A 15,651-nucleotide genomic window follows, 5' to 3' on the forward strand; every position below is an offset into this window, starting at 1 on the left:
TTTTCTTCCTCTAAATATATTGGCTGCCATGTGCTGAAAAATGGTATAAAACCCTACAAAACCAAACAATTATCATTAAATCACTGCTTAATGTGCATTTTAAATCACTGTCCTGTTTTAAGTTTATTTACAGTACTGCAGCAAAAATACATTTCATATTTAATAACGACTTATGTAACTAAATACACTGGTCCCTTGTTATAAAATGGTTTAGGGTCTGTCTATACCACTTGCTTCTTTTATCCAGTTGGTCCACAAAATTAAGTGTTTTCTCTGAGCAGTTGTTTTTCAGATGCATACTGTGTGGGCATTGTAATCAAGGGATATATATTGGGGCAAGTGACTCGCATTCCCAGGAGCTCATGCTATTAAGTTGGGAGTAACACAAATATTTTCGAATTGAGAATGTTGTCCATTATTGAAGTTATATATATATTGAGTTGCACATTATAGCTATGAGTAAGGAGTGTCTTCATATGACATATGCAGCAGTGTCTTTATATCACAGTATGTAGCAGTATGTCTTGTGACAGTATGTAGCAGTGTCTTCACATCATAGTATGCAGCATTGTCTTCATATGACAATATGCAGCAATGTATTCATATATAAGTATAAAGTAGTCTTCATATGACTGCAGCAGTGTATCTTCATATGACAGTATGCAGCAGTCTTAATATGACTATGCAGCAGTATCTTCATATGACAGTATATAGCAGTGTCTTCATATGACAGTATATAGCAGTGTCTTCATATAACAGTATATAGCAGTCTTCATATAATAGTATGTAGCAGTGTCTTCATATGACAGTATATAGCAGTGTCTTCATATGACAGTATATAGCAGTGTCTTCATATAACAGTATATAGCAGTGTCTTCATATGACAGTATATAGCAGTGTCTTCATATAACAGTATGTAGCAGTGTCTTCATATAACAGTATGTAACAGTGTCTTCATATAACAGTATATAGCAGTGTCTTCATATAACAGTATATAGCAGTGTCTTCATATGACAGTATATAGCAGTGTCTTCATGTAACAGTATGCAGCAGCATGTTTTCAAATGATGGTATTCAGCAACTACAGAACAAAAAAAAAACATGAAAACTCGTTTGACACTTTACTTGGGAATAACTCTTAAGTTTTTTTTTTTTTACAAATTTAAATTGGCATAAATTCTTAAAACATTTGTACAAATAGTCATCTATGAAAAATAATGACAAAAAAGTATTGGTAAGTATGTAATAGTTGTTCCTCATAGTTGCCCTAACACTGCCAGATTCGTATCTGTTTGATGCAGAGAAGCATGTACAATGGCCAGCTTGATTCTTGAAATATATTTGACAATAAACAAATCACTTCAGACAAGGACAATTTTTGGTGTACCTTCTGGTTATATATTCATACTTATAATAGGGTCCAACCGCAATAACACAGACTCTGATCTGCATCATATTATGTGCTAGCAGCTCTGGGTCTGTGTCATTTTTTTTACTATTAATCTTAACACAATGCATTGACCCCAATCTGCCAGCACATTATTCAGTGCCAGAGCTGGGTCTGTGCAGTTTGAATTTGGATCAGAGAGCATATATGGTAATCAATACCAAGAATGGCCAGCAAGATAATAGCTACATGGTAATCAAGACCAAGACATGGCCAGCAAGATAATAGCTACATGGTAATCAAGACCAAGAATGGCCAGCAAGATAATAGCTACATGGTAATCAAGACCAAGAATGGCCAGCAAGATAATAGCTACATGGTAATCAAGACCAAGAATGGCCTGCAAGATAATAGCTACATGGTAATCAAGACCAAGACATGACCAGCAAGATAATAGAGATAAAGTGATCCAGACCAAGACATGGCCAGCAAGATAATAGAGATACAGTGATCCAGACCAAGACATGGCCAGCAAGATAATAGAGATACAGTGATCCAGACCAAGAATGGCCAGCAAGATAATAGCTATATGGTTATCAAGACCAAGACATGACCAGCAAGATAATAGAGATACAGTGATCCAGACCAAGACATGATCAGCAAGATAATAGAGATACAGTGATCCAGACCAAGACATGGCCAGCAAGATAATAGAGATACAGTGATCCAGACCAAGACATGGCCAGCAAGATAATAGAGATACAGTGATCCAGACCAAGACATGGCCAGCAAGATAATAGCTACATGGTAATCAAGACCAAGACATGGCCAGCAAGATAATAGAGATACAGTGATCCAGACCAAGACATGGCCAGCAAGATAATAGAGATACAGTGATCCAGACCAAGACATGGCCAGCAAGATAATAGCTACATGGTAATCAAGACCAAGAATGGCCAGCAAGATAATAGCTACATGGTAATCAAGACCAAGAATGGCCAGCAAGATAATAGCTACATGGTAATCAAGACCAAGAATGGCCAGCAAGATAATAGCTACATGGTAATCAAGACCAAGAATGGCCAGCAAGAAAATAGAGATACAGTGATCCAGACCAAGACATGGCCAGCAAGATAATAGAGATACAGTGATCAAGACCTTAGACATGACCAGCAAGATAATAGAGATACAGTGATCAAGACCAAGACATGACCAGCAAGATAATAGAGATACAGTGATCAAGACCAAGACATGGCCAGCAAGATAACTGATATATGGTAATCAAGACCAAGAATGGCCAGCAAGATAATAGCTACATGGTAATTAAGACCAAGAATGGCCAGCAAGATAATAGCTACATGGTAATCAAGACCAAGAATGGCCAGCAAGATAATAGAGATACAGTGATCCAGACCAAGACATGGCCAGCAAGATAATAGAGATACAGTGATCAAGACCAAGACATGACCAGCAAGATAATAGAGATACAGTGATCAAGACCAAGACATGGCCAGCAAGATAACTGATATATGGTAATCAAGACCAAGAATGGCCAGCAAGATAATAGCTACATGGTAATCAAGACCAAGAATGGCCAGCAAGATAATAGCTACATGGTAATCAAGACCAAGACATGACCAGCAAGATAATAGAGATACAGTGATCAAGACCAAGACATGACCAGCAAGATAATAGAGATACAGTGATCCAGACCAAGAATGGCCAGCAAGATAATAGCTATATGGTTATCAAGACCAAGACATGGCCAGCAAGATAATAGCTACATGGTAATCAAGACCAAGACATGGCCAGCAAGATAATAGAGATACAGTGATCCAGACCAAGACATGGCCAGCAAGATAATAAAGATACAGTGATCCAGACCAAGACATGGCCAGCAAGATAATAGCTACATGGTAATCAAGACCAAGAATGGCCAGCAAGATAATAGCTACATGGTAATCAAGACCAAGACATGACCAGCAAGACAATAGAGATACAGTGATCCAGACCAAGACATGACCAGCAAGATAATAGAGATACAGTGATCCAGACCAAGACATGGCCAGCAAGATAATAGAGATACAGTGATCAAGACCAAGACATGACCAGCAAGACAATAGAGATACAGTGATCAAGACCAAGACATGACCAGCAAGATAATAGAGATACAGTGATCAAGACCAAGACATGGCCAGCAAGATAACTGATATATGGTAATCAAGACCAAGAATGGCCAGCAAGATAATAGCTACATGGTAATCAAGACCAAGGATGGCCAGCAAGATAATAGCTACATGGTAATCAAGACCAAGAATGGCCAGCAAGATAATAGAGATACAGTGATCCAGACCAAAACATGGCCAGCAAGATAATAGAGATACAGGGATCAAGACCAAGACATGACCAGCAAGATAATAGAGATACAGTGATCAAGACCAAGACATGGGTGGCAAGATAACTGATATATGGTAATCAAGACCAAGAATGGCCAGCAAGATAATAGCTACATGGTAATCAAGACCAAGAATGGCCAGCACTATAATAGAGATACAGTGATCCAGACCAAGACATGGCCAGCAAGATAATAGAGATACAGTGATCAAGACCAAGACATGACCAGCAAGATAATAGAGATACAGTGATCAAGACCAAGACATGGCCAGCAAGATAACTGATATATGGTAATCAAGACCAAGAATGGCCAGCAAGATAATAGCTACATGGTAATCAAGACCAAGAATGGCCAGCAAGATAATAGAGATACAGTGATCAAGACCAAGACATGACCAGCAAGATAATAGAGATACAGTGATCAAGACCAAGACATGGCCAGCAAGATAACTGATATATGGTAATCAAGACCAAGAATGGCCAGCAAGATAATAGCTACATGGTAATCAAGACCAAGACATGGCCAGCAAGATAATAGCTACATGGTAATCAACACCAAGAATGGCCAGCAAGATAATAGCTACATGGTAATCAAGACCAAGACATGACCAGCAAGATAACTGATATATGGTTATCAAGACCAAGACATGGCCAGCAAGATAATAGAGATACAGTGATCCAGACCAAGACATGGCCAGCAAGATAATAGAGATACAGTGATCAAGACCAAGACATGACCAGCAAGATAATAGAGATACAGTGATCAAGACCAAGAATGGCCAGCAAGATAATAGCTACATGGTAATCAAGACCAAGAATGGCCAGCAAGATAATAGCTACATTGTAATCAAGACCAAGACATGACCAGCAAGATAACTGATATATGGTTATCAAGACCAAGACATGACCAGCAAGATAATGGAGATACAGTGATCCAGACCAAGACATGGCCAGCAAGATAATAGAGATACAGTGATCCAGACCAAGACATGGCCAGCAAGATAATAGAGATACAGTGATCCAGACCAAGACATGGCCAGCAAGATAATAGCTACATGGTAATCAAGACCAAGAATGGCCAGCAAGATAATAGCTACATGGTAATCAAGACCAAGACATGACCAGCAAGATAATAGAGATACAGTGATCAAGACCAAGAAAGGCCAGCAAGATAATAGAGATACAGTGATCAAGACCAAGACATGGCCAGCAAGATAATAGCTACATGGTAATCAAGACCAAGAATAGCCAGCAAGATAATAGCTACATGGTAATCAAGACCAAGAATGGCCAGCAAGATAATAGAGATACAGTGATCCAGACCAAGACATGGCCAGCAAGATAATAGAGATACAGTGATCAAGACCAAGACATGGCCAGCAAGGTAATAGAGATACAGTGATCCAGACCAAGACATGGGCAGCAAGATAATCAATGTATGGATGTCAAGACCAAGTGCTCTTAAAACTTACTTATTTTGACTGCAAGAACAAACTTAAAGACCTAATAATGTTTCCTACCTTATATATTTTCAGCATGTTTTTTATGTTTTCTAATTTCATGGTGTTTGTTTTTTATAATCGTATCATTATATGTTTTTTTATATTATATGTGTTGTCTAATGTTGTAAAGCACTTAGATCTTCTAAAGATTAGGCGCTATACAAAGTCATAATTATTTTTTATTATTATTATTATATGACCAGGAAGATATGTGGTTAAAAGACTTTTAATGCAACATGTATTGTCAAAAAGTAACCACCTTGCTATCTATTATTAAATATACATTGTAAATATTGAAAACATTCAGTTGGTAAATTCCCCAAAATATACAGACAAATACACCAAACTGTTTTTCCCCCTAGTTATTGAACCATCACAAGGAATGTCTTAAAGTAATGTGTTAAAAGATACTTAATTCATTGAAATAAAATGTTTTTGAATAAATAATTTTAAAATCATCATAAAGTACATACGTTTTGAAAAGACAAGAATAGATAGGAATTGTGTAGTAATTAGAATTCCCTTCTAATTATTTATTTTTGTCACAAAACGACTACTTTTGTTTTTATTTCTATGAAAATCTGGCCAAATGAGATTATTTTACATTTTTGAAGAAGAAAATAATAAACTTTGCTTTGTGCCAGTTTTTAAAAATTGCATCTAGATTTTGATTAGTATGGTTACACATGATTACAGAAATCTTGAGTCTCTATCGCAGTTTAAATTTTTTCACACTAGATCTGTTTTTAAAAAAATAATTGGGAAGAAAAAGTAAAGGATGAAAAAGTAATTTGTTTAATTTATTAAGCACTTGAATAATGAATATGCCAACAAACATTCATATATACATATATAAATATATTTTGATTAAAAAATGAACACTAATTACAGAAAAGTATAAATGTACTTAAATAAAAGAGAATCCGGAGAAATCTTCAAACATAACAGTAATGGCAATATATACACATGATAGATCTACAAATATTACAAAACAATTACAAATATAAAGATAATAGACACTGGAAACATGATGAGACATTTTAAAGTATATTTTTGTTGGTACAACTTTTAATCTGGCCACTGCTCCAAGATATTTTGATGACATCAGGTTTTTGTGTTTTCAATGAAATGTGACATTCATGAAAAAGTTGTTACAATATTTTCAACTCAGTACATCCTGTTATGTCCAATCAATATTAGTACAAATATTGTAAAGTCCCTAATCTCTTCCATCTAGTAAATATGATGGACTTGATGTTGCATACCTGAATTACATTTCTGATTATAATGGTCTGTCATGACAAAGTCTATAAGGACAACACCACTCTTGTAACATGGATATCACCTCCTGTAACATGGATATCACCACTCTTGTAACAGTGATATCACCAATCTTGCAACATGGACAACACCATTCTTGTAATATGGATATCACCAATCTTGCAACATGGATATCACCTCTTTTAGCATGGATATCACCACTCTTGTAACATGGATATCACCACTCTTGTAACAGGATATCACTACTTTTGTAACATGGATATCACCTCTCTTGGTACATGAATACAGTTGTGGATCCAATTAAATTTGATTTTGTTTTATCACAGCTACTGGAATTACTATACTTTATTGTAGTAAATACCCATATTTTTGGTATCTGTATGTGCTATAATGACATAGCGGTGTTGGAATATTTCTCAATATAAGACTCCTTTACAACACAGTTCACTACTATGACACAGCTGTGTTGAAACGTCCAGTGTAACACCCATCACTTATAATAGGTCACATCTATGACACAGCTGTGTTGGAACATGCCTTAGTATAAAGCCCCCATACTTATACCAGAGGTCAGCATTTTAATGAAAAAGTACATGATATTTTTCTCTTGATATGAGGAGGAACTTCTGTCCTCTAAAACAATAGAAAATAGAAATGCTACTGAAAAAAAGAACACTGTCCACAACTTGATAGGTATTCAAATATATATTCTATATTATTTAAAAGAGCCTTAAAAAATCAGGTTATCATTCAAACTCCAATGATCCATTGCCATATAAAAGATGTGTAGGAAACCTACATTTTCCACACAAACTTGCAATCCCAATTTTCCCATTATGTGCAGTTCTAGCTAAACCAACCAACCCACTGCCTGCCTAAAGTACTTGTATGTAAACCATGCTGAGAAGCATATCTGACTAGAATTGATGAAAAGCATGAAATAAAAGTGTCTAGCAATTTTATTAAAAGAATTACAGCTTAATTCAACTTTGAAATCCTGGAAGGACTATGGAGTGAAGGCTATACTTTTTTCCCTCCAACATGCATGGTGGTTATTTAAATTTTTTGCTGAGATCAATGACCAAACAGCTTCTGCTCTGTCATTTTATATATATATATATATATATATATATATATATATATATATATATATATATATATATATATATATATATATATATGTTCTTTCTTTCAGTATTGCTTTCCAAACATGAATGTGGATGCACATCAGCCCCAAGGAATTTATACAAAGTGGATCTACACCTTTGAGTGTTAGAGTTGCTTTGACTCCTGGAGTAAATCTTGTAACAGCCAGACTTCTACCATGTATACTCGCTTATAGGTCAACTCCAACTGCAAACTGCACAGACCCAGATCTGTCATCACATAATGCACTGACAGATCTGGGTCTGCAGTTTGCTAGAAGTACTCAGTGGAACAAATAAGACTGACCCAGATCTGCAGGTGCATTAAGCTATGGAAGATTAGAATCTTTGTTGTTTGCAGTTTGACTTGACTTATAAGCCAGTATATATGGTAATTTTTAAGCCCCATGCTACAAAGCCCCTCAGTATTCTGCCACCCTCTTATAACATGGGTATGGTCATGGATCCCCCCAAAGTGTCAAATTTTCTTTTATTGATTTTACTTTTTTTCAGTTCATGTCTTTGAGAACTAATTATAATGTGACTTCACATAATTATATAACAGTTCTCTATCATTGTGTTCTAATGCACAAGTATGGCAGCCTTGTTTGTACATCCTTCGTTATAATGCTCCCATGTAACATGAGTTACTTTTAGGCTCCCGTGAATGGAAGCACTTTAATTCCCAACTACCCAGTATGAAAAAGCTGCAACACATTTTTATTCTATTCTTTGTAACTTTATTAATTTTTCTTATCCAGAGCATAAATTTATATGTGGTCAAACTTCAATAAACAGCAATCAATTGAATACTAGACCATTTTCAAGTGATTTGCTCAGTCAGGGTATGCTGCATTGTGTTGTATGTGACTTCAAAAACATGTAATACCTCAAAGAAGAGGCCCAAGTAGGCCTGATATTACTCACTTGGCTTACATAACTTGACAATTTACCATTTCACTATGCTGGTTTATGAAGTACTGTTGAGAACAACCCTATGTAAACTATCTCACAAACTTTATACTTTGTCCATTTTACCTAGTTTTGGATAGTTTAATTTTAAAAAGAATCTTCCCAAATATATAGGCATAATAAATTTGCACAGTCTTTTGCTCATAATTGAACTCATCCGAGACCTTGACTGTATAAACTTAGTAAGCAAGTTTTATTTAAATTTGATGAGAAATACAGTCTCTACATCAGGGGAGACAATAAGCTCAGCCAATCTAGTTTGGTAGGTGTTTAACAACACAGCAGCACATTAAAGACTATCATGTGCCTAAGCAATGGGAGCAAAGTGCCATGCCCAGGGACACAACATGAGAACTGACCTAGGCTGATTCAGGTAGGATTCTAAAAGCATTTTCACCAAGTTAGAACAAAATCTAATCAAAATGCAATAATAAGCTCCACCAATCAGACGCAAGATAAGATAAATAACATGAATAGATCTCGCTTGTATTCATCAAACTTGACCAAGATCTTGGTGAAATTAAACCTATATTCCAAACTTGATCAAAATCAGATTTGAAACATGGCCTCCCGAGTGTTAATGAGCAAATTTTGACAGATGATGGACATAGACCATACCATACATGGCCTCCTGAGTGTTAATGAGCAAATGTTGACAGATGATGGACATAGACCATACCATAAGCTAGCTCACTCAGCCTTATAGTTGGCCAGGTGAACAAAACATTGGGCCTGGAGCATTTACAAAGTTCACAGAACTTTGCAATTCTGCTAAAATTTAAGTTCTTGTAACCTCAAAACTTAAAATCTTGAATGAAGTACTGTAGAAACCACTGAAGTATCTATACAGAATGGTAATGTATGGTTAGCAAAATCATGTTATGTTTGAAGATATTTCAAATCCAAATAAGCATGTTAAACAGCCCTTATTAAAGTTACATCAATTACATAGTATCAACCAAAATAAACTAACATCAGCTCCATTACTTATCTTCAGTACAATAGTACCACATTTGTAGACAACAGTACCATTAGTCATTACAATATCTTTGAATGTTTAAACATATTCCCCACAGAAACTGACAAACATGGATTCTCCATAACATTTAGAAAATTTGTGCCACTGAAATGTAGATAAGAAAATCATTAGTCAGTCTTCAAACAATTGCTCCTTGAACCCACATCATTATTCTGTAACTTCCTTAAAAACAAAGGTGGCAACTGTGTTTAAGTAGGATTATTCTTAGCCTAAATGACCAATAGGATTATTCTTAGCATAAATGACCAATAGAATTATTCTTATGCCTAAATGACCAATAGGATTATTCTTAGCCTAAATGACCAATAGGAGCAGACAAAATAATTTTAATAAAATAAAACAAATATGTGTTTGCTCTGAATTTATAATACATTTTATATCACAATAATAAATAATGAAAAAGGAATACATGAATATCACAGCTCTCTTACAAGATTCACAAACTAATGAAGTGAGAGGACGGATATTTCAACATGACTGTATCAAAAGATACAGTCATCATATATAGCAGAATGATGAATGAAAAAAATGTTAAATTCCTGACAGACAGCTAGGATCTGGGTGTTATAGCAGCTTGCCGTGGTGTCACAAATGGAATATCAGCAGCTGGAGGTGCAAATGCTGTCAAATGTGAGTTACGGGATAATGTGAGGTTAATTTTTTTCTGGGTGAGCTCTGCCCTAAGGGCTCGGAGTTCAGTCTCTGCTTGGTTACGTAGCTGAAATGTAAAAATCTTGTTTTAAATGTCTCGTTCCTTTTAGAATTAATAAATTTTGTTTTGGAAATTAACATGAACATAACAAGTTGTGGTACTTCCCAATTTTAAATGTTATTCTTGTATACTATTGAACAGAGTAAATTTTAACAAGTGACATATTTCTGTACAGCCAGTTTTTAAAAAGATTTAGAAAGTATTCTTTTATATTAAATAATAATAATAATAAGAAGAAGAAGAAGAAGAAGAAGAATTTTTACTTCTGTTTACCACAATCCTATGTATACTGTTTTTTAAATACATTTTCTCCTCACAATTTATCATGAAAACAAACAATTTTTTATGTAAAATTGAAACATGTTTTAATATATTAACTAAATAATACTAATTCTAAGATATTTTTATATCTCATTACACTTAAAATGTCTTTTCTACATGGACACTGGAATAAAGAATTAAACTCACCACTTGAATCGCTGTGAAAACTGGCAATGTTGTCTCATACTTGCTAAGTAATACAATGTATTGCTTTATATGATATGTATAACATACACACTGTACATGTGTTTATTATTTATTCAATTCATCCAAATATGAATAAATTACATTAATTGAAAATATATCTAGGTTTGTGAATACAAGAAAACAATAAACATGTCAATATACTTGTGCGGATCTCATAAAAGAACAGCAGAATAAACAAAAAAAAATATCAATGGCATTTACAAATAATGCAAATTTAGAATACAAAGCAGATAAACTAGTTGGATCACCCTGAACACAAGGACAAACTGACAATCAGTTTCAATAATATGCATAAGAAATCTGTACCGCACATTGTTCAATTTTGTGGCCATTTTGTGAAATTATTTTTCCCAAAGCATGTTCAGTCTGAGAGCTAAAGTAAACTGATGTTTGTGATGTAGCGGCTGAAAAACATTGCAACTGAAATTGTCTTTGTCCTTGATAGATATCTCCATTACCATCCAACAACAACACAAATCACATCAAACACCAGGTCACCATTTGCTTTTATTAAAGGACTGACAGACAAATATGCTAAGACAGCCAGTATTGTGAATTTGGCAATCATCACAAGTGTCACAAAATTTTATTAACAGATGGTGAAAATATTGCAATTTATGATGTAACTTGTACAACTATGTAAAAACATATAAGTCTAATATTAAAATAATGGAAAAAGATAAATGCTGTTTTCTCTTCATTTCAGCATTAAAATGATGCTAGACATGTGAAAAAATTACCAGTACTTTTTTTCTTCTTCTAAAAACACATTAAATTTCTAACTGACCATATATTCAATTGATTACGTTAGTTATCTTCCTTTGAATGGTTGCTATGGATACCAATCATAATAAAAAGTATTCATCTACAAGTAGGTCTAAAGATACTCCTCCAAAGCTGTGTATGTTAATTATAAGACACTGCATTTCTAGATTATATCCATATATTTCTATTCAAGTCATCTTTTAATACTTTTTTCCCAGATGCACAAGTTGTAAAATTGTAATTCAAAGATGGTTATTCATTTTTACATGTGCATTTTCAATTAAAATAGTAAATTAGGGTCGAAAAATACTGATCCTAATTTAATACATTTGCAATATTCATAATGCAATTTTTCATGATTTAATGATCGACTCTAACTGCTCACCTATTGCATCAAAATCTTTACTATGAAAATAAGTTTTGAAAATTCACTTTGTTTAATTCAAGAAAATTGTAAAACTATTTCGCATTTGAAAATAATTTATTACTGATCTGATAAAAAAACTGTCCTGACAAGAGTAATATAATGAGCAATATTTTCATCATGGTTGTGAAACTGCAAACAAATCCAACACGCAAAACATTTGTGGTGATTTATAAGTGAGATAAATGATAGGCTTCGGAGATTTCTGCTCATACCAGTAATTTGCAACTGTATAAAAAAAAGTGCAAGGATTCAGAAGTGCTATGTCAGCAACTTGTCAGAGTCGTGTCATTTCTGTAACACATATCTTGTCATCAAGACAGCTAAACTTTGCTGATTTCTTTTATTTCTTGTAAGAATGCTCTGTTTATGTTTAGCCAGACCTCCTTGTCATGTTTTCATGTCTTAAAATTTATATCAGGATACATATCTTGTCATTATTAAATTATTAATGACATTTTAAATGTTATAATAAAAGCGAAGTATTTCATCATAAAAGCTAGTCACAATATGACAAAATTTCAAAAAAAATTGATACAATATCATAAGCTAAGCTAACTCAGTCAATAAATTGTACAACATTGTCCAATTTCAAATTGTGCATGAATTTACCAAAATTATAGAGCTATCATATGTTATTGGGTGTAATCAAGTGTTCTTGGGTGTAATCGAGTGTTCTTGGGTGTTATCAAGTGTTCTTGGGTGTTATCAAGTGTATCATGACAGAAGTAGTGATATGTATTGTACTGTAATGAAAACATGGACATTTCTGATGCATATCACTGTATGACTAAATCCCAGATAATTATAATGCAAATAAAATCCCATAAATTGACAAAGATATTTAATCAAGATTTTAACTTTGATAGTTTCCTGCCAAACTTGACTACAGATCACAGTTTATATGGTAGAAATTTGTAGAATTCAGAAGACCAAGCAGTTTTTGTATTATAAGGGATAATTTCCATTATTTTTTTTATTTCATTAAATTTAGTAAACGATAAAGATGAATCTGAAAATTATTTTTGTGAGTGATAATATTAACAAAAATTAAACAAAATCACAGTCTGTCATTAAATACATTGGTTTATTAAAAGTATTTACCAATTCACTACAGGAAATTTATAAAATCAAAACAAACACACACTGAAAATACAGTGTCATCCAAACTTTAAGGGAAGAGAATACACAATGTACTATTCTGTTATCTATGATTAGTTGCGACTTCAATGAAATTTGAAGAATTTAGATGTGAGAACTAGGTACAGTTTGTGCAATCTCTGTACTTACAGTTGTTTGGTTAGATACTGCACTAGATATGACTTTTTCTACACAAAAATATCAAAATATATTAGTTACATACTAGTGCAGGTGAGAATATTAAAAACCAAAATACAAGAGCATGCATTTAAGGTAAGTTGAATAATCAAATACACTGTTCAAGTTTTAAGGATATCTGGAATTAATATGGAGAAAATTAATCTTAATTAATTACTATTTGATTTACAGATGAAGAAAAAGTTGAAAAATTAAAATATTGACATTACTCCAAAATTCTGCAAACGAGTTGGTTATTTTTTTCATGCAACAATTGTGTTGATTTTATATTACTTTGTTACTTGGATAAACTGTAATGAAAGCAAAAAGTCAAAGTTTTTGGAGAAATCCTTTAAAATGTATGAGGCAGATGAGAACGAGTGAATTTTCTGTAAGTGAAATATCATTTTCTTTAAGCTTCTGAAATGGTAAAAAAGAGTTTTTAAAAATATTGTAAATGACTTTTAGCACAATACATGCAAATCAGTTAATCAATAAATAATGTTTGGTTATTTTTATGACATGACTGAGCTAAGGCACTATCATCATGCAAAACATTTTATTACAAAAACGTTTATCAATTCCAGCAAGACTGAATTTAACAATGAAGTTGTTTTTTGTGTGCGAGATTGGGGTGGGGGTGGAATGGTTGGTCTAATGGCACTTTCAATGCATTGATAGGTACATCATGCCTGGGAAATGGGAGCTGACTGATCATCCAAAGGATACACTGAGGCAGCTGACACAGACAGGGTGGGTATCAAACCCATAGCCCATGTATATTGAGTCTAATGTTCTACCAAGTGAACTACCAAACTTTACATAATAAAAGATTCCCTTTTTGTTGAGCCCACTCTTTATTTACCTAGGAAGCCCACTCTTTATTTACCTTAAAAGCCCACTTTATTTACCTAGGAAGCCCACTCTTTATTTACCTAGGAAACCCACTCTTTATTTACCTAGGAAGCCCACTCTTTATTTACCTAGGAAGCCCACTCCTTATTTACCTAGGAAGCAAACAAGAACTTGAAAACTGATCTGAATCCCAAACACCTGAACCCTGACCTTAATCTGGGGTCATCTAGACAGCCATCTAGACAGACATCTAGACAGCCATGCACACTGATGTCTATAGGATCACCAAGGTGTGCTTAATTATATATATATATATATATATATATATATATATATATATATATATATATATATATATATATATATATATATATATATATATATTGAGCATCACTTATCCAGACCTATATGGATGCCTGGAATAAGTCATGCATTTGTGGACCTTTCTTCAGATCATTTCTTTTTTATCAGAAAGTTTGGAGAAGTACTATCATTATAATGATTTACCATATATGTCTACATATTTTGAAAACTGACTTAAAACATTTAGAATGAAAATAAGTGGATGTTTACCATATATCAAACACCTGATCAACAACAGAGTTATAACATGCTTTATTTTAAAAATATGACATGAGGAAATGAAAAAATAAACACTCACATAACAAATTTAATCAATATGAATATCATTATTTTTTTTAAATTACTATAAATATTCTTCTACTTAATTACTATCTGTGCTTCAACACTTTAAAAAAGCAAGAAATGCTGTTTCTAAATCATATACATATACATTAGGTATATAATTATGTATATATACATCTATACTTGCTTATAAGTCGGGTCCAACTGCAAGGAACACAGACCCTGATCTCATAACAAACTGCATAGATCCAGATCTGCTTCCACATTATGCATCAGGAGATCTTGGTCTACGCAGCTGGATCTGCTTTATAAGCAAGCAAAAACAAAATGCTAACCAACACTTTGAATCTATTTTGATGAAAAATTGATGACCGTCTCTTCTCTAATACTGGCAAAATAACTTTTGACAGAAAATGAATAAAAAGACATTCTGTATTAAGAAAAAGAGTAAATGAAGCATCTGGCATCTTAAGAGAAATGTGCTATGTCTGTCAGTCATCCTCCTTCCCTTATATGGTAATGGAGACATCTATCAGAGATGGTGAGTCTAGTGCCTTACCGCAGGATGCAGTAATCGACAGAAAAGTTGAAAAATGTCTCTGTTAAAAATTTCATATTTTTGGTTTTTTATCAGTATACAACATTGTATGTTATATTATAATTCTTATTTTCCTGATCTGAGCCA

General features: G+C 33.6%; 1 protein-coding gene across 12 annotated transcripts in view; it reads right to left on the reverse strand.

The window, feature by feature from the left end:
* Positions 1 to 6,070: 6,070 nt before the first annotated feature.
* LOC149808188 (spermatogenesis-associated protein 1-like) overlaps positions 6,071 to 15,651 on the reverse strand; it is a 212,314-nt gene continuing 202,733 nt past the window's right edge. For all 12 annotated transcript variants that reach the window (XM_089974458.1, XM_089974444.1, XM_089974434.1 and 9 more), the window contains one exon: positions 6,071 to 10,438. In XM_089974458.1, coding sequence (XP_089830584.1) covers positions 10,271 to 10,438 — 168 coding nt within the window. In that variant the 3' untranslated portion in view covers positions 6,071 to 10,270. The remainder of the gene's footprint in view (positions 10,439 to 15,651) is intronic.

Source organism: Sinohyriopsis cumingii, chromosome 1 (assembly GCF_028554795.1).
Source record: "Sinohyriopsis cumingii isolate HCF-2022 chromosome 1, ASM2855479v2, whole genome shotgun sequence".
In the NCBI taxonomy this organism is placed as follows: Eukaryota; Metazoa; Mollusca; class Bivalvia; order Unionida; family Unionidae; genus Sinohyriopsis; species Sinohyriopsis cumingii.